The sequence below is a fragment of the Orbicella franksi genome, chromosome 12, assembly GCF_964199315.1.
Source record: "Orbicella franksi chromosome 12, jaOrbFran1.1, whole genome shotgun sequence".
NCBI lineage: Eukaryota > Metazoa > Cnidaria > Anthozoa > Scleractinia > Merulinidae > Orbicella > Orbicella franksi.
This window is the reverse complement of record NC_138156.1, coordinates 7,399,528-7,423,609: the sequence shown is the minus strand read 5'-3', so window position 1 is coordinate 7,423,609 and position 24,082 is coordinate 7,399,528. Positions and strand designations below refer to the sequence as shown.

General features: G+C 40.0%; 1 protein-coding gene and 3 non-coding genes across 4 annotated transcripts; all 4 read right to left on the bottom strand.

Moving 5' to 3' along the window:
- Positions 1 to 7,059: 7,059 nt before the first annotated feature.
- Trnaf-gaa (transfer RNA phenylalanine (anticodon GAA)) lies at positions 7,060 to 7,133 on the bottom strand. Its single transcript has one exon. It is a non-coding gene; the product is annotated as a tRNA-Phe (tRNA).
- Positions 7,134 to 14,006: 6,873 nt separating this feature from the next.
- Trnaf-gaa (transfer RNA phenylalanine (anticodon GAA)) lies at positions 14,007 to 14,084 on the bottom strand. The gene has a single exon. It is a non-coding gene; the product is annotated as a tRNA-Phe (tRNA).
- A 1,945-nt stretch (positions 14,085 to 16,029) lies between these two features.
- On the bottom strand, positions 16,030 to 16,956 carry LOC145463841 (uncharacterized). Its single transcript, XM_081447633.1, has one exon. It carries the CDS (start codon positions 16,954 to 16,956, stop codon positions 16,030 to 16,032), a length of 927 nt encoding a protein of 308 aa, XP_081303759.1.
- A 1,368-nt stretch (positions 16,957 to 18,324) lies between these two features.
- On the bottom strand, positions 18,325 to 18,427 carry Trnaf-gaa (transfer RNA phenylalanine (anticodon GAA)). Its single transcript has one exon. It is a non-coding gene; the product is annotated as a tRNA-Phe (tRNA).
- Positions 18,428 to 24,082: the final 5,655 nt, after the last annotated feature.

The following is a 24,082-nucleotide window of genomic DNA, read 5'->3' as shown; positions in this document are numbered from 1 at the left end:
GAAATAGAAACTTCACAAGGAACGCAGCCGATACTCAGGAGTCTAAGAATGTTCAAGACAGATTTGCAAGACCAGCGTCTTAATAAAACGCAGATAACAATCGAAAGCAAGTTGAAAGTCCATGAAGCGCTGAGAGAAAGAGGAAGCTCATTGCCCTCCTGTTTTGTCAAAAGGTACTTATTGTATTCTAACTGTAGTGAACTCTATTCTTCCATCTTTTGCTAAACTACTGTGTAGCTACAATTTACAAAAGGTAGTGAACGAAAACTTCGCGGAGTAATAATTTCGTGTGACTGAGTTTCAATCTGGCTCCTCTAGACACACGACTTCACACATTTATATCCGATGGCAAATAATTTTCTTTAAAACTGAATTCTGAACAATTTATGAATAGCAAAGTTGAGAGTACTAAGCAAAGGATTGCTTTAACCAAATTTGAGAGATTTAGCTGTGCTAGAAAGCATCCTCTCGCGTTTTTAATTTTCGATACATTTGTCCATATTTTTTCCCGCGAACTAATAAAGTCGTGTAAAAAATTTAGAGACGAATATCTGGAAAATATAAAACGCGACTGCGCGCTTTCTAGCATAGCTACACCCCTCAAATTTGGTTAACGCAATCCTATAAATTGTATCTTAACTTTGCCATTCATAGATTGTTCAGAATTCATCGGATTCCCATAGAAAGACTAATTGTTGACGCGTGTTGGCTACCCGTCAAGATGGCTTTCTATATTTCAAGTTTGCTCTGGATTATAGGTTTAATTGCAATAAACACAAGTTAGCAAACTACCATAGCTTAAACAAACGAATCAGTAACTGCAACAACAGAACAGTTAAACTGAAATATTAAAGAATTACAATGCAATAAAAGTAATTGTTATGAATGTGACCTGCTTTTCAGTTAAAGGTTTCCATTTACAAAGTTTCTTTGTCAAGCCTTGTTGCCTTGAAACTGGGATTGCAAACGTAAAACGCGACATACGTTTTCTCGACAACGCGCCGTTGAACAAGGAAAAATGTTAAGCTGTAAAATTGTATTTGCTTACAGCTTTTCATCAAGGATGCTGTTAAAAATACATTACTATACATTCAGCTAAGTAACCGCAAATTAACAGTCCTTGGCACTTCTAACCAAAATTTCAGTCATCTTCTCGAGTCGTGCACTCATGATCAGGGACCAATTGCAATTCGAGGAAACAGCTCAGTGAAACTCATGCTATGACACCTCATGCAGATTGGACGAGTTTAGTCCATTCAAGCAATTAGTCTTAAACTCCGTCCACACTACGCCGGAGGAATTTAAAAACGTAACAATCACCGATCATTTTGGATTTGTTTTGTGGAAAACTGGCTCGATCAGTGAAATCACACGACTATTGTGATGCAATGGTTTTCGAATAGTCCTGTTTTCAAAATGTTATCCGCGGACACGAAAATTAAAATACAACGTTTTCAAACGCTTCTGGTTTGAAGAACGTTTTCAAAAGGATAAGTGTGGACGGTGGCCTAACCACAGAAAAAATGCTGCTTTTTCAAATTCCTCCGGCGTAGCGTGGGCGCTGCCTTACAGTGAGACAGAAGTTTATATAAACGTCTTGCACATAAAAAGGGCTAGACCTTCGGAGTGGTTTATGTTACGTTTTCTTTACTTTGAAGGCGGAGCTATGTTGATAGTTTATCAGTGAGTCTTACAAGGAGTTCAGTTGGAGATGAATTCGAGTGGGGCCTGGGGCGTGAATGAACCACGGAACTCTGCGGTGTTTCGTTCGCAAAACTGCTTTGAAGGAATGTATAGGCACAGGTATGTCCAGAAATGTGTACTTCTAGTATGTTATAATTATTTCAATGTATTCAAATCGATTCCTGGACACTCTGTGTCAACGCAGTCCTTGTTAGACTGAGCTGAAAGGCCGGCTTCTCTCAGTACGCATTAACATTTAAGAGTGCCTGCCTGTAAAAATCAGACAAATTCTTAATTTCGCGGCAAGGGTCGAAAATTTGATTTCGCTAATATTCTTATGGTAGACAGGCTAGGGCATGACAAAAACTACTGGATAGTTTTTTTGGTAAAATATCCTTTTATTTCAAAGAAATATGCAAATTACCAAATTCCATTAAAATCGTCATTTGACGCACCATTTTATTAAGCAAGTTTGAGAGCCTCGCATGCAAAACCACATAATTCTTTCGTCTTTAAAACATTCAAATATTTTTGTGCAATGTTTAAATGTGTACTGGGTTGATTTTAGGGAATGTTGCGTTGTCTTTTTGGGTGCAAAATAATTAAATTTCGAAGACATGTATTTCATTCACTTAAAAGTACTTCTTGAATATAACTAATTTTCACTATGTGCGAAACCTTGAAATGGATCAAGCTTCTGGTGGTTGAATCGCAGAAGGATGGTCTACAGATTCCTGTAAAAATTTCTTTGGGCAAATGATTGTGAGCGACGCGAGAGCTTTTCAAAGTACGTCAAAAATGCAAATATTTGACCATCCGTCGTCAAATTTCAATTTACGGGTTAGACGTATATTTTAGCATGTGCCACACGACTTGACCTATAATAAGTTGAAATAGATACAGAGCTGATTATTTCGGAATGTTCTAACCTTATTTGTTGTAAAAGGCAGGTCCAAAGCCGATTTGACGTGTTTCTAGTCACCATTCGTCGCACATAAAGCAGAAGTTCGCTTTTGTTTACACAAGGTTAACGTCCGATGTACATCGCCTACTGTCAACCTATTATTGGTCGAATACTATGAATCTGTGACCATCTTTCTGCGCTTATGAACATCACTGCATCTAAGCCTAAAACGGCTGAGTCATTTGTAGATAGTTGCTTGCTTTACGCTTCGCCAAAATATTGCGTTTGATCGATTGCTGACCATTGCTGATAAGCGTGTCGGGGCAGCACAATCTTACAGCCGTTATTTGTTCGTCACGAAATGCTGTCACGGCATATGCTGCACATTTTGATCTACTTTGTATAGAGTACTCTCGGGATAACTGAAACAATTTAATCATTGTTCATCTGTTTGTTCATATATATAATAATATGTGTATATTTATATAATCGCGTGCCTGTACTGACTAGAATTTTAAGAAAATCGCCATAAGCAAATTATAGATCAATGAAGCAAGAACTAGCTGAAATAAAAATAGGAAATCACAACGTGTCTAATTCGTGAGAAAAACAGACTAAATTTAATTAGTAATTACGTGAGTAAATAGCCCTGGCCATGCCATTTTATTTGGCGTATTTTGTTTGCTTAGTGGCGAGGCATTGGTATGTTGTTGTCAATACAGTCCAAAATTATCGTCAGTAAAATATTATAAATAAAACACCTATTGACCGGTTACCTCCGCGGCCACCATTTGGTCATTCCGATAAGGGTTTCATTATTGTCTTTACCCCTATTAAGCGGCCACCCAAAATTTAAGAACTTTGTTTTGGAAAGGGCGATGGCAGATAAGAGTCTGAAATTGAAGGTGCATGACGAGTGATAATTCAGACACACGTCTATCATGATTGTCTTGAATGTTCACCAAGTAATTTATAGCCCGACAGTGACAAATTAAATATTCAAGGTACACCAACCTCTATTTAAGCGGTTACCCCCATTAAGCGGTCACCACCCATTTCCCCAAGGGTAGCCCACTGTATTACATGTAAACCAAAAATAATTGCATAGCGCGAAAAGACCTGGGTATGAGTTTAGCGTTACAGTATTACGCAGGGCATGTAGGTAGGGGTGGTAGAATAAAAGATAACAACAGGGGCAATGGTAAACTATTCATTCTTTTCATTTCTTAATTCAATCTCTTCCTACTCAACACGATTGTGTGCTCCCAGTGATTCCAAGCCTTACGGAGCCTTACGTATTAGGATAGAAAGTGTACTACCGCTACCCCCTAAAAGGGGATGACAGCATTGCGTGACGAACAAGGAACCGCTGCAAACAAGGATTCAAGCCATCAAACCATGATGATCAAACGTAATATTTTGGTGTAGTGCAAAGCAAGCAACTATCTACAAATGACTCAGCCGTTTTAGACTTAGATGCAGTGGTGATCATATGTGTCGAAAGAGGGTCACAGATTCATGGTATTCGACCGTTAAATAAGTTCACAGTTGGCGATGTACATCGGACGTTATGTAAACAAAAGCAAACTTCTGGTTTATGTACGACGAATGGTGAGAGAAACACGTCAAATCCGTTTTGCACCTGCCTTTTACAGCAAATGAGGTTAGAACATTTCGAAATTATCAGCTCTGTGTCTATTTCAATTTAACATATGTCAAATCATGCGGCGCATGCTAAAATATACGTCTAACCCGTAAATTGAAATTTGACGACGGATGGTGAAATATTTGCATTTTTGACGTACTTTGAAAAGCTCTCGCGTCGCTCACAATCATTTGCCCAAAGAAATTTTTACAGGAATCTGTAGACCATCCTTCTGCGATTCAACCACCAGAAGCTTGATCCATTTCAAGGTTTCGCACATAGTGAAAATTAATTATATTCACGAAGTACTTTTAAGTGAATAAAATACATGTCTTCGAAATTTAATTATTTTGCACCCAAAAAGACAACGCAACATTCCCTAAAATCAACCCAGTACACATTTAAACATTGCACAAAAATATTTGAGTGTTTTAAAGACGGAAGAATGATGTGGTTTTGCATGCGAGGCTCTCAAACTTCTGTAATAAAATGGTGCGTTAAATGACGATTTTAACGGAATTTGGTAATTTGCATATTTCTTTGAAATAAAAGGATATTTTGGCAAAAAAACTATCCAGTAGTTTTTTTTCATGCCTTAGCCTATCTACCATGAAAATATGAGCGAAATCGAGTTTTTGACCCTTGCCGAGTTATTTTCCATTTTTATGGACAGGGACTCTTAAAAAACTATGTTCATTAACAGCACAACTGTAAAGAGAATTGGAAAAATTTACTCTCTACTAACAAATATTAAATTTAAAATATCGCTTCAGTAAAAAAAAATAATGTACTGATTTCAAGGTTTCTTCGTAAAATGTTTCATTGAAAATAAGTGGCAGAAAAATCAAACGAGCAAAAACATTCTGTAAACATGCCGAGACCCGGGATTATTCAGAACTCATGCGAGTTCTCCGGATTTGAACCAGGGACCTTCATATCTTCAGTCTGACGCTCTCCCAACTGAGCTATCTCTGCAACGATGAATATCAATTGAATCATCACTGTAACTATAACAAGTGAGAAGAATCGTGGCATCAAGAATACTTATACTATAAAGCTAGCTTGGGAACGGTTCTCCGGATTTGAACCATAGACCTTCAGATCTTCAGTCTGACGCTCTCCCAACTGAGCTATCTTGGCACTTGATGAGTTCCTTTCGAATTCACTTTAACCATAACAAGTGACAAGAATATATCATGAATTTGCAAGGCTATGTGCCTTGGAAAGAACAACGGGAAAAATACCAAAAATTAGAAATTACGATCACAAAGTTGAAAAAATTAACAACAAAATTGTCTTTGTATTAAAGATTTTGGACGAAAATGGTTACCAAACACTGCGATACTTTAACTTAAAATTTAGAATAAATCTCTGCGTTTTTACTCCGTTGGTTTTTAAGATTGACGAAAATTGCACAGAGTCAGACCCTTTAAACCTCGATGCGAACTCTCCGGATCTGAACCAGGGACGCTCTCCCAGTGAGCTATCTCGGCTGTCAGAACAGCTTGATTACAGCAATATAGATCATACAATCCAAGAAATAATGATATCCACGCAAACTAACACTATAAAAAGAGACAGAAGCACATGGTTGTGAATGTATTATAGTACAATGTAAATCAAAATATTTCAATGAGTACAATGACAAAACTGCCCGTATCCGAACAGGTATTAAAATAAAAATCGAAAAAAAAGTGTTTGCCGAGACCCGGGATTATTCAGAACTCATGCGAGTTCTCCGGATTTGAACCAGGGACCTTCAGATCTTCAGTCTGACGCTCTCCCAACTGAGCTATCTCGGCAAGGATGAATGCCTTTTGAATCACCACTGCATACTACAACAAGTTAGAAGGATGCCTCAAGAATACTTATACTATATACCTTGGTAAGGACCAAAGCAAGTTTGAAATTGTAAAAACTTGCAAATACTATCACAAAGTGACAAAAAATTCAGAAGTGTAGCAACTGTCGTAAGCTTGTAATTCTTCTCATTGTTAGCAGCTGTTATTGCTTTGGGGCGCGGCTAGGGGCATTGTTTCTGTTGTTTGTTCCTTTGTCCTCTCAAAAGGTATCAAGCCATTCATGTGAGACATTACGAGAGCTGCTACTCGACCCAAAAAATTTCACAAAATTACCTTTGTAATGGGAGAGAATAGTTCCAAAACTTCGATACTTTATACCATTACGTTAAGAGTTTATAAGCAATCTTTACATATTTGAACTGGTTCTACATTTTGAAAAGAAAAAAATTGCCTAGACCCGGGATTATTCAGAACTCATGCGAGTTCTCCGTATTTAAAGCATGGACCTTCAGATCTTCAGCCTGACGCTCTCCCAACTGAGCTATCTCGGCAACGATGAATGCCTTCTGAATCACCACTGTAACTGTAACAAGTGAGAAGGATGCCTTAAGAATACTTATACTATATACCTTGGTAAGGACCAAAGCAAATTTGAGATTGTAAAAACTTGCAAATACTATCACTAAGGGACAAAAAATTCAGAAATGTAGCAATTGTCGTAAGTTTGTAATTCTTCTCATTGTTAGCAGCTGTTATTGTTTTGGGGCGCGGCTAGGGGCATTGTTTCTGTTGTTTGTTCCTTTGTCCTCTCAAAGGGTATCAAGCAATTCATGTGAGACCTTACGAGAGCAGCTAACCGACCCAACAAATTTCACAAAATTATCTTTTTAATGGGAGAGAATAGTCCCAAAACTTCGATACTTTATACCATTACGTAAAGAGTTTATAAGGAATCTTTACATATTTGAACTGATTTTACATCTTGAAAAAAAAAATTGCCGAGACCCGGGATTGTACAGAACTCATGCAAATTCTCCGGATTTGAACCAGGGACCTTCAGATCTTCAGTCTGACGCTCTGCCAACTGAGCTATTTCGGCTGGTGAATTATCTGTAGAAAAGACAAGTGATGACAACATGACATATGGCGAATGCAAAGGCAATATAAACAGCAAAACTCTGAAAATTGACCGTTGACAGATTTGTAGCTAAACCCAAATAGAGGATGGAGAAATAAACTGGTTTGGGTTTTGGTCATATTAGTTGTTCTTCATGATAAAGTATTGAAGATATTACTGAAGTTCTGATTAAAGCATTGCATGAACAAGAGGAGAGGTTTATTTTGGGAACCCACAGTGTTTGTACATGTCAGGATGCAACCGTTTAGGCTAACAGTGGAAAAAAAAAGAGAAAAAGAGTAAGTTCGCACTAAAACCGTGTAGCTAACTTCCAGGTCTTAGCCAAAAGGAGTACACTGAAGAAGTGAGATATATAAGTGGTGAAAGAACTGGAGTCAGATTTAATCGGTTGGGATCAAGGATTGTTCATCCAGATTAACTCGACAGTTGTAAAAACAAAATGAAGCTTCTAATTATGAGACTTCGATGTAAAAGATATGGAATTGGTACTGGAATGACAAGTTTTGGGGATGTAACTGCAAAGAATTGAAGTTGAAAACAACAACAAAAAAAACAGCAAAAACAGCGCAGAAAGAAATACTTTCTCTTGCACCAGAATCTTATATAAAGGTGGGCAAAACGAAAACGCGCAAAATTATGATGCTTTGGCATAAGCATCACTGCAATGCATTTTTTGCTTTCAATAATCCAATGTTGTTTTTCTAAATGTTCTTGCTGAGACCCGGAATTATTCACGACTCGTGCGAGTTCTCCGGATTTGAACCAGGGAACTTTAGATCTTCAGTCTGATGTTCTCCCAACTGAGCTATCTCGGCAGGTGGTTGACATGAAAAAAGGACATCTTTATATCTAGGCCTATCTAGGCAATAGAACGTCAGTGCTCCGTTACTTTTTTTGCTCCATTTACACTGTACATCGATGAAAATTGTGCACCAGCTTACAGAATTTGAAGAACTGAGGCTGCCCCGTCCAGTGTGCAGTTGCGCAAAGATAATAATAGCGAGCCTGATACATAAACTCCGAAAAAAAAAAATTGAATACTCAAGAACCAAAGAGCAAGAGTTCGTGCCGAGACCCGGGATGGTTCAGAAATTTGCCAGTTCTCCGGGTTTGAACTATTAACCAGGATCCTTCAGATATTCATTCAATCGGAACCTCTTCCAACTGGCTTACAGTTAGTGAATGGATTACCTCGGCAACCTAACCGTTGAGATCAGACAAATATGATGGCAAAGAGTAAATAGGATAGCGGAAAAATTGTTGTATGAGTTATAAGCGTATTGCTTGTAAACATTCAAAATCAAAAGTTAGACTGATTCACAAGAGATTCGCCGAACCATCATGTCAGATGTTCGGACCAACGTTGATCTATTTCAGTGTTTTAAAATAAATTCTTTCACGGTTAGATTTGTTATCAGCCTACCATAAGGCTCTACTTCCTCAGTCCTCTCAGAAAATTTTCAAGGTAGAAATATTTCACTCTACAACGTAGTGTAGCAGCCGCGGCTATTTTGGCGCGAAAGTTGACTTGCTGTTTCGTAGCAAAAGTCATGATTTGTCCTTTGGCTCGTTTCCACTCGCATACGAAGAATGATCAAGAATGATCACAATCCGTACTGGGTATACTGGGTTTGTTCCAGTATTTGTTCAACATAGGTGCTGCACACACTGCTATACCACTTTTATTCCAAGCCGATTCAGTTTCCGTTGTAAATTGAAACAAAAAGTAATCAAGTGAAAGAAAAAGCAGGGCGCGTACATGAAGATGAAAACGGGCTGTTTGTGCCTAAATTTAATGCGCGAAAATCTTAAACAATAATGATAAACAACTTGTTTGAATGCATGATATGGTAAGTAAACATCTAGGGGAAAAACTCTGGCAAAAAGTCCTTTATATGGACGGAAACAGGCGAAATAGAAACTTCACAAGGAACGCAGCCGATACTCAGGAGTCTAAGAATGTTCAAGACAGATTTGCAAGACCAGCGTCTTAATAAAACGCAGATAACAATCGAAAGCAAGTTGAAAGTCCATGAAGCGCTGAGAGAAAGAGGAAGCTCATTGCCCTCCCGTTTTGTCAAAAGGTACTTATTGTATTCTAACCGTACTGAACTCTATTCTTCCATCTTTTGCTAAACTACTGTGTAGCTACAATTTACAAAAGGTAGTGAACGAAAACTTCGCGGAGTAATAATTTCGTGTGACTGAGTTTCAATCTGGCTCCTCTAGACACATGACTTCACACATTTAAATCCGATGGCAAACAATTTTCTTTAAAACTGAATTCTGAACAATTTATGAATAGCAAAGTTGAGAGTACTAAGCAAAGGATTGCTTTAACCAAATTTGAGAGATTTAGCTGTGCTAGAAAGCATCCTCTCACGTTTTAAATTTTCGGTACATTTGTCCGTACTTTTTTCCCGCAAACTCGTAACGTCGTGTAAAAATTTGGAGACAAATATCTGGAAAATATAAAACGCGACTGCGCGCTTTCTAGCATAGCTACACCCCTCAAATTTGGTCAACGCAATCTTTTAAATTGTATCCTAACTTTGCCATTCATAAATTGTTCAATTTTTAAGAAATTATTTGCGATCGGATTCTTGTACAAAGACTAATTTTTGACTCGTGTTGGCTACCCGTCAAGATGGCTTTCTATATTTCTAGTTTGCTCTGGATTATAGGTTTAATTGCCATAAACTCTAGATAGCGAACTACCATAGCTTTAAACAAACGAATCAGTAGCTGCAACGACAGAACAGTTAAACAAATATTAAAGGCTTACAATGCAATAAAAACCGTTGTTTTAAATAGAACCTGCTTTTCAGTTTAATAATAATAATAATAATAATAATAATAATAATTAAAATTAAAACGATATTAAAACGATGGTTGACAAGTCACAGAATGACCCGAAATGTAGAATCTGTAAGCAGAGTAGCGAGACCATTAGCCATATTGTAAGTTCGTGCTCGAAACTGGCACAAAAAGAATACAAAAGGAGACATGATAACGTGGCTAGAGCAATCCATTGGGACCTGTCAGGAAAATGTGGGTTTGAACGAAAGGATAGATGGTATGACGATGTTCCAGACAGTGTGCTTGAAAATGAGGATTACAAACTTCTATGAGACTTCAGTGTGCGAACAGACCATGAAATAGGGGCTAGGAGACCGGATTTGGTGAGCATTGACAAGAGAGACAAGAGCTGTCAGATTATAGATGTGGCAATTCCAGAGGATAATGGGGTGAGAGAGAAGGAAGATGAAAAAGTTGAAAAGTATCAAGATCTAGCAAGAGAAGTTCGAAAAATGTGGGGTGTGAGGACAAAGGTTATTCCAATGGTAGTGGGAGCATTGGGATCAATACCACTGAGATTGAATGACAATCTGAAAGCCATTGAGGTGGGCATTCCTGTTGGACTGATCCAGAGATGTGCATTGTTGGGGTCGGCAAGAATTCTTAGAAAGGTGCTGGAGATGTAGAAAGAAGAGAAAAAGCAAACAAGGGGTGTTTCTTGGCTTCCCTAGGCAACTTGTTGTTGCCCGGAGCCAATGACGAAACCAGCTTCAATATCATCAATAGCTGTGCGAATCTTTAATAATAATAATGATAATAATAATAATAATAATAATAATAATAATAATAAAACACTTTAATAGCTGACGCTTAAGGTTTCCATTTACAAAGTTTCTTTGCCAAACCTTGTTACCTTAAAACGGGGATTGCAAACGTAAAGGCGACAGACGTTTTCTCGACAAGGCACTGTTGAACAAGGAACAATGTTAAGCTGTAAGACTGTATTTGCTTACAGCTTTTCATCAAGGATGCTTTTCAGAATTCATTAGTTTACATTCAGCTAAGTAAACCGCTGATTAACAGTCCTTGGCACTCCTAACCAAAATTTCAGTCGTCTTCTCGAGTCGTGCACTCATGATCAGCGACCAATTCGAGGAAACAGCTGAAACTCATGCTATGACACTTCATGCAGATTGGTCGAGTTTAGTCCATTCAAGCAATCAGTATTAGACTCCGTTCACAGTACGCCGGAGGAATCTAAAAACGTAACAATCACCAGTCATTTTGGATTTGTTTTGTGGAAAACTCTGTCAGGGAAATCTTACGACTATTGTGATGTGTCATGGTTTTGGAAAAGCTCCGTTTTCAAAGTGTTTTCCGTCCACACGAAAATAAAAAGCCGGCGTTTTCAAATGCCTCTGGTTTGAAGAGCGTTTTAAAATTCCTCCGGCGTAGTGAGAACGCTGCCCTGCACACAGAAGTCCATATAAACGGCTTACACATACAAAGGGCTAGACTTTCGGAGTGATTTACGTTACGTTTTCTTCACTTTAAAGGCGGAGCTATGTTGATGGTTTAGTGAGTCTTACATGGAGTTCAGTTGGAGATGAATTCCTGTGGGGCGTGAATGAACCCCGGAACTCTCTGGTGTTTCATTCGCAAAACTGCTTTGAAGGAATGTATAGGCACAGGTATGTCCAGGAATTTGTAATTCTAGTATGTTATAATTATTTCGATGTATTCAAATCGATTCCTGAACACTCTGTGTCAACGCAGTCCTCGTGAGAATGAGCTGAAAGGCTGGCTTCTCTCAGTATTCACTAGCATTTAAAAGATTATGTTTATTAGCAGCACAACTGCGAAGAGAATTGGAAATATTTACTCTCTACTAAGAAATATTAAATTTTAAATATCACTTCAGTAAAAAAAGGTTTCTTCGTAAAATGTTTCATGGAATATAAGTGGCAGAAAAAGCAAACGAGCAAAAACATTCTGTAAAAAATATGCCGAGACCCGGGATTATTCAGAACTCATGCGAGTTCTGCGGATTTGAACCAGGGACCTTCAGATCTTCAGTCTGACGCTCTCCCAACTGAGCTATCTCGGCACATGAAAAATCCATTTTGAATTCACTTTAACTATTACAAGTGACAAGAAGGAAAAGGTTGTTGTTATTCATCGTGGTAGATGCAATAATAAAGTGTATTATCGTTTGTCTCATGATGTAGTCACTTGAGATGTAGATCGCGACGTTTCGACTGTTTACTGCTAGTCTTCTTCAGGCGATAAGGTCGACTGATTGCACGGTATCATTTCTGTCACAAAGGTCGGCTGTGATTGGTGCATCGCTGGAGAGAAGAAACATCTGTCATCTGTACTTGTTTCTAGCGGATATCCCTCCTCGTTTGTGCAGAAGATCACAAAGGCACGAAAACACCCCAAAAAGAGAGCCCGTCGCGGAATTTAAATCCACCGCCGTTTTACCTTATGTCCAAGGAGTTTCGGAGTCTCTCCGCCGCTGCCTAGGACAACAAGGCATTCGCACCGTCTTCAAGTCCGACACGACACTTCGGTCACACTTAGTGCGACCAAAGGACACCGTCAACCCGGCTAAACAAGATGGTGTTGCCTACAGGATTCCCTGTGAGTGCGGCAAAGTCTACATCGGAGAAACAGGGAGATCTATGCAGGAGAGGATCAAAGAACATGACAGGGATATACGACTCGCCCGTACCCAGACCTCCGCCGTTTCTGAACACACCCACGAGACCGGCCACTATCCTATCTGGAATGAGGTCAAGTTTATTGATCGAGATCCTCACTGGTACACACGTAGGGTCAAGGAAGCTATTCACATAAGACTTCACCCTAATAACATCGACTAGGATAGTGGAATTGAAATTCCTGAAGCATGGATGCCCACGATCAAAAAGCACAACAACAGGAGAACGGTACAACAGCGGACCACTGAGGGAACAGCTACTCGTCGGAACAATGGAACAATAGGAGGATCGGAATGCACCAATCACAGCCGACCTTTGTGATATAAATGATACCGTGCAATCAGTCGACCTTATCGCCTGAAGAAGACTAGCAGTAAGCAGTCGAAACGTCGCGATCTACATCTAAAGTGACTACATCGTGTGACAAACGATAATTAACAATTAGACCCTTCGCCCTTGCGGGCTACGGGTCAACAGCCCATGAGGCGAAGCCGAATGGGCTATTGACCCGTGGCCCGCAAGGGCGAAGGGTCTAATTGTTTTAGTATCACTCAACTAGTCGGACAGAAAAGGCAATAATAAAGTTAGCAAATGCAAGTTAAAGAAATGTTTATTTGGGAATAAAACGAAAGAAAGCGTCACGCTCGATTGCGCCAATTTCGCTACTCGAGGACTAATAGTCCTCTAGTAGCGTAGCCAATCAAAATGCAGGATTTGCATTAGTCCACTAGATGGGTGATACTAATACACTTTATTAAGTGACAAGAACATATCATGAATTTGCAAGGCTATATACCTTGGGCAGAACGAACGGAAAAATAGCAAAAATTGGCTATTACAATCACAAAGTTAAAAAATAATTAACCACAAAAAATTGTCCTTGGTTGTCTTTGTATTAAAGATTTTGGGCGAAAGTGGTTACCAAATACCGCGATACTTTACCTATAGATTTAGAATAAATCTTTGCGTTTTTACTCCGTTAGTTTTAAAGTTTGACGAAAACTGCAGAGACCCTTTCAATCCTCATGCAAACTCTTTGGATCTGAACCAGGGACGTCTCCCAACTGAGCTATCTCGGCTGTCAGAACGGCCTGATTATTAACAACAATATAGATCATACTATCCAAGAAATGATAACATCCAAACTAACACTAAAAAATAGACAGAAGAACATGGTTGTGATTGTATTTTTGCACAATGTAAATCAAAATATTTGAATAAGTTCGATGACAAAATTGTCCGTATCCGAACAAGGTATTCAGTAAAATAAAAACCGAAAAATGTTCTTGCCGAGACCCCGGATTAAGCAGAACGCATGCGAGTTCTCTGGATTTGAACCAGGTACCTTCAGATCTTCAGTCTGACGCTCTCCCAACTGAGCTATCTCGGCAATAGTGGACTGATGCTCAAGTCACTGTAACTATAACAACTGGCAAGAATACATCATAAATTTACAAGGAATATATGTACCTTGGTAAGGATCAAAGAAAACATTTTGAGATGGTTAAAATTTTTAATTACGGTCACAAAGTTAAAAAAATCACGAAATTAGCTTTATATTGGGAGAGAATGGTTACCAAACTGCGATGTAATTATGCCATTACGTTAAGGCAGGGCTGTAGCAAGAAAGACAATTACGACTGAGGCAACGTGCATGGTTAAATTCTTTTATTAGGTACATTTAGGGTGTTTATGATGACTATAAAAAACAAAATGGATGAGGCAAGGGCCTCGATTTGAATGAACTGTTACTACGGCCCATTAAGGGTTTATAATTACTCTTAACATTTTTCAACTGGTTTTGCTTAGTTCCTTGCCCCCGAGTGGGGGATAGGGCCGGAGATCAATGCTCGCCATCTGTCCCTATTCTTGGCCACAGCTGCTGCTGCGGCCCACGATGTAAGTCCCAGCTTCTTTTTCCACTTGGTGCCCAGGATAATGCCACGTGTGGGTTTCGGTTTGGTGCCATTCGCAGAACATGACCTATCCACTTCCATCGCCTGCGTCGCACTTGTGTACTGATCTTTTCGATTCCCGCTCTTCTCCGAAGAACTTCATTGGGCACACGCATGGGCCAATGGACTTTCAAGATTCTCCTTAGGCATTTGTGAAGAAAGGTGTCAAGCCTTTTTTCATCCGCTTTTGTCATTCTCCAAGTCTCGCATCCATACAACAGGACAGCAATGATGTTTGACTTGAAGATCCTCATCTTAGTTTCTCGGCGGAATTCACCTGTTCTCCACACCTTTGAAAGTCGATGAAAAGCACTTCTAGCTTTACCTAACCTACTCCGAATGTCCTGTTCGGCACCACCCAAGTTGTTAACAGTGGCCCCTAGATAGACAAAGCTGTCTGTATCCTCTACATCAGTGCCGTTTATCTTTATAGGATCTTGTCTCCTAGCATTGAGTCTGAGCATCTTCATTTTGTTGACGTTTATCTTCAAACCCGTACCTTCACTGTTGCTCCCCAGTCTTTCTAACTTCGTTTGTGCTTGCGTCCATGTGCTGGAAATGAGCGCAATGTCATCGGCATAGTCTAGGTCTTCAAGCTGTCTCATCATCTTCCATCGAATCCCTGTATTACCTTTCTCTGTAGTCCTACACATAATCCAATCTATTATCAGCAGGAAGAGAAACCCTGACATTACACAACCTTGTTTCACTCCTGATTTCACGGTAAACCAATCCGATTTGCCTGCTCCATCGATCACTGCACACTTGGTGTTACTGTAAAACAATTTGACAATTCTTATGAATTTTGATGGTATTCCATAAGACTGCATTATCCTCCACAGTGTTTCACGGTGGACACTATCAAATGCTTTCTCGTAATCTACAAAACAGGTATATAGACTTGCATTCCATTCCAGCGATTGTTCGATGACATTTCGCAGCACAAAGATGTGCTCAGTCGTGCTTCACCCAGTTCTGAAACCTGCCTGTTCTTCCCTTAACATCCCATCCACTGCATCATGCAGTCTAGTAATAATTACTCTTCCCATAACTTTCGCTGGTACTGATAACAACGTTATTCCACGCCAGTTGCCACAGTCAATAAGGTTCCCCTTCTTGGGAAGCTTAACGATCAGACCACAATTCCAGTCCTCCGGGATTTCCTCTGTCTCCCACACCGTGCGAAATAGGTCTTCTAGCAGGCACGCAGTTGTCTCTATGTCAGCCTTCAGTAGCTCTGTTGTGATTGAATCCATTCCAGCTGCTTTGCTATTCTTCATGTTCTTCAGAGCCTGCTTTATTTCCTGTCGGGTGATACATTCGTCGCTGACATCTATTCCGTTTTGCTGCCTATCGTCAACAACTGCGGGGGCTACTGGATCAGGCCGGTTCAGGCCGGTTCAGGACATTGTCGAAATGTTCTTGCCATCTATGTCTGATCTCTTCTTCTGTTGTTAATAGCTTTCCATCCTGGTCTTTCACCATGTTCATTCTTCGTGGCCGGTCGTTGCATAACGTCTTCGTTACCTCATACACCTCTTTTAGGTTGCCGTTCCTTGCAGCCTCCTCGGCTTCCCTTGTAAGCGCATTTGCCCATTCCCTCTTGTCTGCTCTCAAGCTTCTCTTTACTTCCTTGTTTTTCTCATTGTATTCTATTCTCCTTCTTTCTCTTATCCTTTCTGATCTTGTCTCTTCCATCTTCTTCTTCAATTTTCTTCTTTCGTCAATTTTTCTCCAACTTGTTGCACTTATCCAAGTCTTGCTCTTCCTTTGTCTATGACCAAGAACTGACTTTGCCGTTTCGCAGTAGGCCTTCTTGATGTTCGACCATTTCTCCTCGACACTTTGGGTGTCATCATTTCCTGTTTCATCAGACTCAGTTTCTGTCAAGCAGCTAAATCTGTTCTTAAGCTCTAAGACAAACCTTTGTTTAATCTCAGGCACCTTTAGCTTGCTCAGTTCATATTTCCGTGCAGTCGTTTCGCCTTGCTTTCTAACCACCCCACTTAGCTTCAATCGAATATTTCCAACAACCAGGTTGTGATCACTTCCAACGTCGGCTCCCCTGAAAGTCCTGGCGTCCTGTACCGATCTCTTAAATATTCCATTAACAACTATGTGGTCGATTTGATTCCTTGTTCTTCCATCTGGAGAGGTCCAGGTGTACTTATGGATGTCTTTGTGGGGGACCATGGTCGTTATAATGGCCATGTTGTTGGCCGCACAGAACTCTATGAACCTTTCACCATTATCAGATCTGTCGCTTCCTAAACCATGCTTACCAACCACTCCGTTTTCGCCCTCCATTTGGTGCCCTAACTTTGCATTCCAGTCGCCCATAGTTATTATGATGTCATGTCGAGGTGTCCTGTCATACACCTGTTACAGTAGTTCATAGAACCCGTCTTTTTCATTGGTGTCAGCGTCATTGGTCGGTGCATAGACTTGAATAATGGTTGTTTTTATGTGCTTGGATTTGAACCTGGCTGTTATTATTCTGTCGCTCACAGGGTTCCAGCTCTCCAGAGCCCTAGATGCCTAGGATCTCCACCTTGTACTTTGCCATCTCTCTACAAACCTGAGCAGTCTTTCCGGTGCTGTACATGGTACGCACGTTCCAACATCCCGCTCTCATTGTCTTCTTAGGGTGAGTCAACGCCCTTATCCGCATGCAAGTTTCCTTTCGGCTTTCACCTGCATTCCTCATACTGCTGTCCATCAGGATGACGGAGTCGTCTCCCGTAAGATAGCAGGCCGCTGATCTCGCTCCTTGATAGTTATCGGTACACTCAAAAGAGTGGCCTTGACATCAATTTCCGGTTTCCGTAATCACCTTGCTTTTACGGGATAGGGTGATTGGCCCCATGCCCAACCCCCAACCTGGAGGACCAGGGAATTTCCGGGGGGGTGTCCTTCCCCTAGCCACGGGTACCAGATATTTAAAGGCGCTGGAAGCTCGCCTTTCGCCATTGTCACTCAGCTACATCGTATTACCAGGGTCACCAAACGTGGAGGTGTGACATATGACTTGCTGGCAGAGCCTTTTTGAGACGGTAGGCATTTCTCGGCACTTACGAGAGCTACCTAGTGGCAACAGTAGCTCTCACCGGGACCTTTTACCAGCCTTTGGGTCAACTGGTTTTACTTATTGAAAAAAAAAAAAAAAATTGCCGAGACCCGGGATTATTCAGAACTCATGTGAGTTCTCCGGATTTGAACCAGGGACCTTCAGATCTTCAGTCTGACGCTCTCCCAACTGAGCTATCTCGGCAACGATGAATGTCATTTGAATCACCACTGTTACTCAAGAATACTTGTACCATATACCTTGGTCAAGACCAAAGACACTTTGAGGTTGTAAAAATTTGCACACACTATCACAAAGTGACAAAAAAATTCAGATGTGTGGTAACTCTCCTAAGCTTGTAATTCTTTTCATTGTTAGCAGCTGTTATTGTTTTAGGGCGTAGCTAGGCGCATTGTTTCTGTTGTTTGTCCCTTTGTCGTCTCAAAAGGTATCAAGCAATTCATGTGAGACATTACCAGAGCTGCTACCCGACCTAAAAAATTTAACTAAATTACCTTTGTAATGGGAAAGAATATACCATTACGTTAAGAGTTTATAAGCAATCTTTACATATTTAAACTGGTTTTACATTAAAAAAAAAAGAAAAATGCCGAGACCCGGGATTATTCAGAACTCATGCGAGTTCTCCAAATTTGAACCAGGGACCTTCAGATCTTCAGTCTGACGCTCTCCCAACTGAGCTATCTCGGCTCTTGATGAGGCCCTTTTGAATTCACTTTAACCATAACAAGTGAGAAGAACATATCCTGAATTTGCAAGGCTATGTGCCTTGGCAAGAACGAAGGGAAATAGAGCAAAAATAAGCAATTACAATCACAAAGTTTTAAAAAAAATTAACAACAAATTGTCTTTATATTAAAGATTTTGGGCGAAAATGGAGACCAAATACGGCGATACTTTAGCTATAGATTTAGAATAAATCTTCGTGTTTTTTACTCTGTTGATTTTAAATTTTGAGTAAAATTGCAGAGACTCACATCGTTGTGGATGTATTATAGCACAATGTAAATCAAAATATTTCAATGAGTACAATGACAAAACTGCCCGTATCCGAACAAGGTATTAAAATAAAAATGGAAAACAGTTCTTGCCGAGACCCGGGATTATTCAGAACTCATGCGAGTTCGCCGGATTTGAACCAGGGACCTTCAGATCTTCAGTCTGACGCTCTCCCAACTGAGCTATCTCGGCAACGATGAACTCCTTTTGAATCACCACTGTAACTATAACAAGTGCCGAGACCCGGGATGCTTCAGAAATTAGCCAGTTTTCCGGGTTTGAACTATCAACCAGGATCCTTCAGATATTCATTCAATCGGAACCTCTTCTAACTGGCTTACAGTTCAAGAGTAGTGAATGGATTACCTCGGCAACTTAACCGTTGAGATCAGACAAATATGATGGCAAAGAGTGAGATCGCGGAAAACTTGTTGTATGGGTTATAAGCGTATTGTGGCGGGAGGGGGCGGACAGGGTGGTGGGAGGGGTACGGGAGGCGGGAGAGGAAAGGGCGGGAAGCGGGAGAGAAATGCGAAACGCTAATTTTTTTAATCTAACAATGCGTTAGAATACTTTCAAAAACAAGAACCCAAAATATATTTGACTTGCATTTAACGTCTTCTCAGTCACTTCTAAGACTTCTGAGCAAACGAGCAAATGAAAATTTTGCGCTTGGGCTGAAAAAATGGCTTACTTCCGGTCAAATAGTAAACCCGTTTACAGTGGTTTCGTCATAGGTCATGAAATGTCAAGCGGCATGAATGCACATGTGTCGCGTGAGCTGTCAAATTGCAAAAAGGTGAGACGAGGAGGCGATGTCAAATCAATGTCGTCCAAGACAATTTTATTAGGTCTCAGTATTTTTCGGTGCGGCAGTCAAAGGTCCGTGCATGGAAGACCTTCTTGGGAGCTTGCTCCTTACGACCGTGAATCAGAACAGACCAAAGATTTCACCGCGTGGTGTAGAGATGCCTCAACTGAATGCTGCTTTAATGAGCGACCTAGAGAGTGTAGATCGGGGAGTGGTTCGTTTTACGTCCGTGTTTTTTGTTTTAGACAAGTCCTACTTCCATGATTTAATTGTCTGATCCCAATAAACGCCGGACTGGTTACTGGAAATGCGTATACTTTATCAGAATACGAGACAATTTAGAATTAACTTTTGAGACCGTCGTCACTGAAAAAGGATTTCAGAAACAAATCTGAAGAGCCGATGAAAATGGACTGAAATGGTGAAACTCAAAGAAGATAAACAAGTAGGTCAAAACTTCATTGAATCGAAACATGTGGCGGTGGTAATCTTGTTAAATTATTTAAAAACAAAGGAAATGCTTAAGAATTGCGAAACTAAATGACTAGAATGTGTTTTGACTCTGCCAGTTTACAGGGTACGGGAGCAGCACGGAAGAGGGCGGGAGGCGGGAGATAAAGGTACGGAAAGCGGGAGAGCAGGGTACGGGAGGCGGGAGGTTCTGACCCCCCTGTCCCATCCCCCCCCCCACCGTATTGCTTGTAAACATTCAAAATCAAAAGTTAGAAGATTCACAAGAGATTCGCCGAGCCATCATGTCAGATGTTCGCACCAACGTCGATCTATTTCAGTGTTTTAAAATAAACTCTTTCACGGTTAGATTTGTTATCAGCCTACCTTAAGGCTCTACATCCTCAGTCCTCTCAGAAAATTTTCAAGGTAAAATGAGATATTTCACTCTACAACGTAGTGTAAACGCCCCGGCTATTTTGGCGTGAAAGTTGACTTGCTGTTTCGTAGCAAAAGTCATGATTTGTCCTTTGGCTCGTTTCCACTCGAATACGAAGAATGAAAAAGAATGATCACAATCCGTACTGGGTCTACTGGGTATGTTCCAGTATTTGTTCACCATAGGTGCTGCATACGCTTCTATACCACTTTATTCCAAACCGATTCAGTTTCCGTTGTAAATTGAAACAAAAAGTAATCAAGTGAAAGAAAAAGGAAGGCGCGTACATGAAGATGAAAACAGGCTGTTTGTGTCCAAATTTAAGGCGCGAAAATCTTAAACAATAATGATAAACAACTTGTTTGAATGCATGATATGGCAAGTAAACATCTAGGGGAAAAACTCTGGCAAAAAGTCCTTTATATGAACGGAAACAGGCGAAATAGAAACTTCACAAGGAACGCAGCCGATACTCAGGAGTCTAAGAATGTTCAAGACAGATTTGCAAGACCAGCGTCTTAATAAAACGCAGATAACAATCGAAAGAAAGTTGAAATTCATGAAGCGCTGAGAGAAAGAGGAAGCTCATTGCCCTCCCGTTTCGTCAAAGGTACTTATTGTATTCTAACCGTACTGAACTCTATTCTTCCATCCGGCTCTTGCTAAATTACTGTGTAGCTACAATTTACAAAAGGTAGTGAACGAAAACTTCGCGAAGTTACAGTTTCGTGTAACTGAGTTTCAATCTGGCTCCTCTAGACACATGACTTCACACATATAAATCCGATGGCAAATAATTTTCTTTAAAACTGAATTCTGAACAATTTATGAATAGCAAAGTTGAGAGTACTAAGCAAAGGATTGCTTTAACCAAATTTCAGAGATGTAGCTGTGCTAGAAAGCATCCTCTCGCGTTTTTAATTTTCGGTACATTTGTCCATATTTTTTCCCGCGAACTCATAAAGTCGTGTAAAAATTTAGAGACAAATATCTGGAAAATATAAAACGCGACTGCGCGCTTTCTGGCAGAGCTACACCCCTCAAATTTGGTTAACGCAATCCTTTAAATTGTATGTTAACTTTGCCATTCATAGATTGTTCAGAATTCAATATTTAAGAAACTATTTGCTATCGGATTCCCATACAAAGACTAATTTTTGACGCGTGTTGGCTACCGGTCAAGATGGCTTTCTATATTTCTAGCTTGCTCTGGATTATAGGTTTTATTGCCATAAACACTAGTTGGAAAACTACCATAACTACCAAACGAATCAGTAGCTGCAACAACAGAACAGTTAAACAAATATTAAAGACTTACAATGCAATAAAAACCATTGTTATAAATGTAACCTGCATTTCAGTTTAAGATTTCCGTTTACAAAGTTTCTTTGCCAAGCCTTGTTACCTTGAAACGGGGATTGTAAACGTAAACGCCACAGACGTTTTCTCGACAAAGCACTGTTGAATAAGGAAAAATGTTGAGCTGTTAAATTGTATTTGCTTACAGTTTTTCATCAAGATTGCTTTTCAGAATACATTACTACTACACATTCAACTAAGTAAATCGCTGATTAACAGTCCTTGGCACTACTACTCAAAATTTCAGCCGTCTTCTCGAGTCGTGCACTCATGATCAGGGACCAATTCGAGGAAACAGCTGAAACTCATGCTATGACACCTCATGCAGATTGGACGAGTTTAGTCCATGCAAGCAATCAGTCTTAGACTCCGCCCACACTACGCCGGAGGAATCTAAAAACGTAACAATCACCAGTCATTTTGGATTTGTTTTGTGGAAAACTCTGTCAGGGAATTCTTACGACTATTGTGATGTGTCATGGTTTTGGAAAAACTCCGTTTTCAAAGTGTTTTCCGTCCACACGAAAATAAAAAGCCGGCGTTTCCAAATGCCTCTGGTTTGAAGAGCGTTTTCAAATTCCTCCGGCGTAGTGAGAACGCTGCCTTGCACACGGAAGTCCATATAAACGGCTTACACATACAAAGGGCTAGACTTTCGGAGTGATTTACGTTACGTTTTCTTCACTTTAAAGGCGGAGCTATGTTGATGGTTTAGTGAGTCTTACATGGAGCTCAGATGAATTCGTGTGGGGCGTGAATGAACCCCCTGGAACTCTCTGGTGTTTCATTCGCAAAACTGCTTTGAAGGACTGTATAGGCACAGGTATGTCCAGGAATTTGTAATTCTAGTATGTTACAATTATTTCAATGTATTGAAATCGATTCCTCAACACTCTGTGTCAACGCAGTCCTCGTGAGACTGAGCTGAATGGCTGGCTTCTCTCAGTACTCACTAACATTTCTGCTACGAGTATCGTTGTAGAGCAGTGAGGGTTGTTGCCAGACAGAACTCAGGATCGCCGGTAACAGCAACAAACTAATTTATTTCCGTAAGACAACTTCACGAATTTACAGCACTAAGCTTCTTCAAATTTGAATCAATCTCTCTTACAGAAGAACCTCTCGCTCTAATATACATGAGGCTTAAAGTTCTAGAAACTTCTATTAGGAGCTAAATTAAGTAGTTTGACATAGTTTCTAATCTGAGTAATTACATAAAGGTCAGAATATTCTGGAATGTTCTTAGACAAATTGGTCACGGCTGAAAGACTTCTGGTTCTAGATTGTTCTAGAACTTGACTTAGACAATTTTTCCTAACAATTTCAAAAACTATGTTCATTAACAGCACAACTGTAAAGAGAATTGGGAAAATTTACTCTCTACCGAGAAATATTAAATTTAAAATATCACTCCAGTAAAAAAAAATAATGCACTGATTTGAAGGTTTCTTCGTAAAATATTTTATTGAATATAAATGGCAGAAAAAGCAAACGAGCAAAATCATTCTATGAAAAACTTGCCGAGACCCGGGATTATTCAGAACTCATGCGAGTTCTCCGGATTTGAACCAGGGACCTTCAGATCTTCAGTCTGATGTTCTCCCAACTGAGCTATCTCGGCTACTGGTTGAACACAAAACTGAAACATTCCAGCCAAGTGGTGATATGGTTTGGGTCGTTTCAGTTAATCTTCATGATAAAGTATATTTAAGATATTCAGACTGAAGTTCTGATTTAAGCATTGAATGAGAAGTGATTTATTTTGAGAAACCACGGTCTTTGTACATGTCAGCATGCAACCGTTTAGGCCAACAGTGGAGAAAAAGAGTAAGTTTGGACTAAAATCGTCCAGCTAGCTTCCAGCTCTTAGTCGAAAGGGGTACACTGAAGATGTGGGATATAAAAGTGGTGAAAGAACTGGTGTCAAATTTAATGTGGAGATCAAGGATTGTTCATCCAGCTTAACTCGCCAATCGTATAAGCAAAATGAAGCTTAACTTCTAATTATGAGACCGCGATGCGAAAGATATCAAACTGGTACTGCAATGACAAGCTTTGGGGATGTAACTGCAAAGAATTGAAGTTGAAAACAACAACAACAAAACAGCAAAAACGGCGCAGAAAAAATACTTTCTCTCGTACCAGAATCTTATGTAAAGGTGGGAAAACGAAAACGCGCAAAATTATAATGCTTTGGCGTAAGTATCATTGAATTGCAAAGCATTTTTTGCCTTCGACCATCCAATTTTTTTAAAAAAAAATAGTTTTGCCGAGACCCTGGACTATT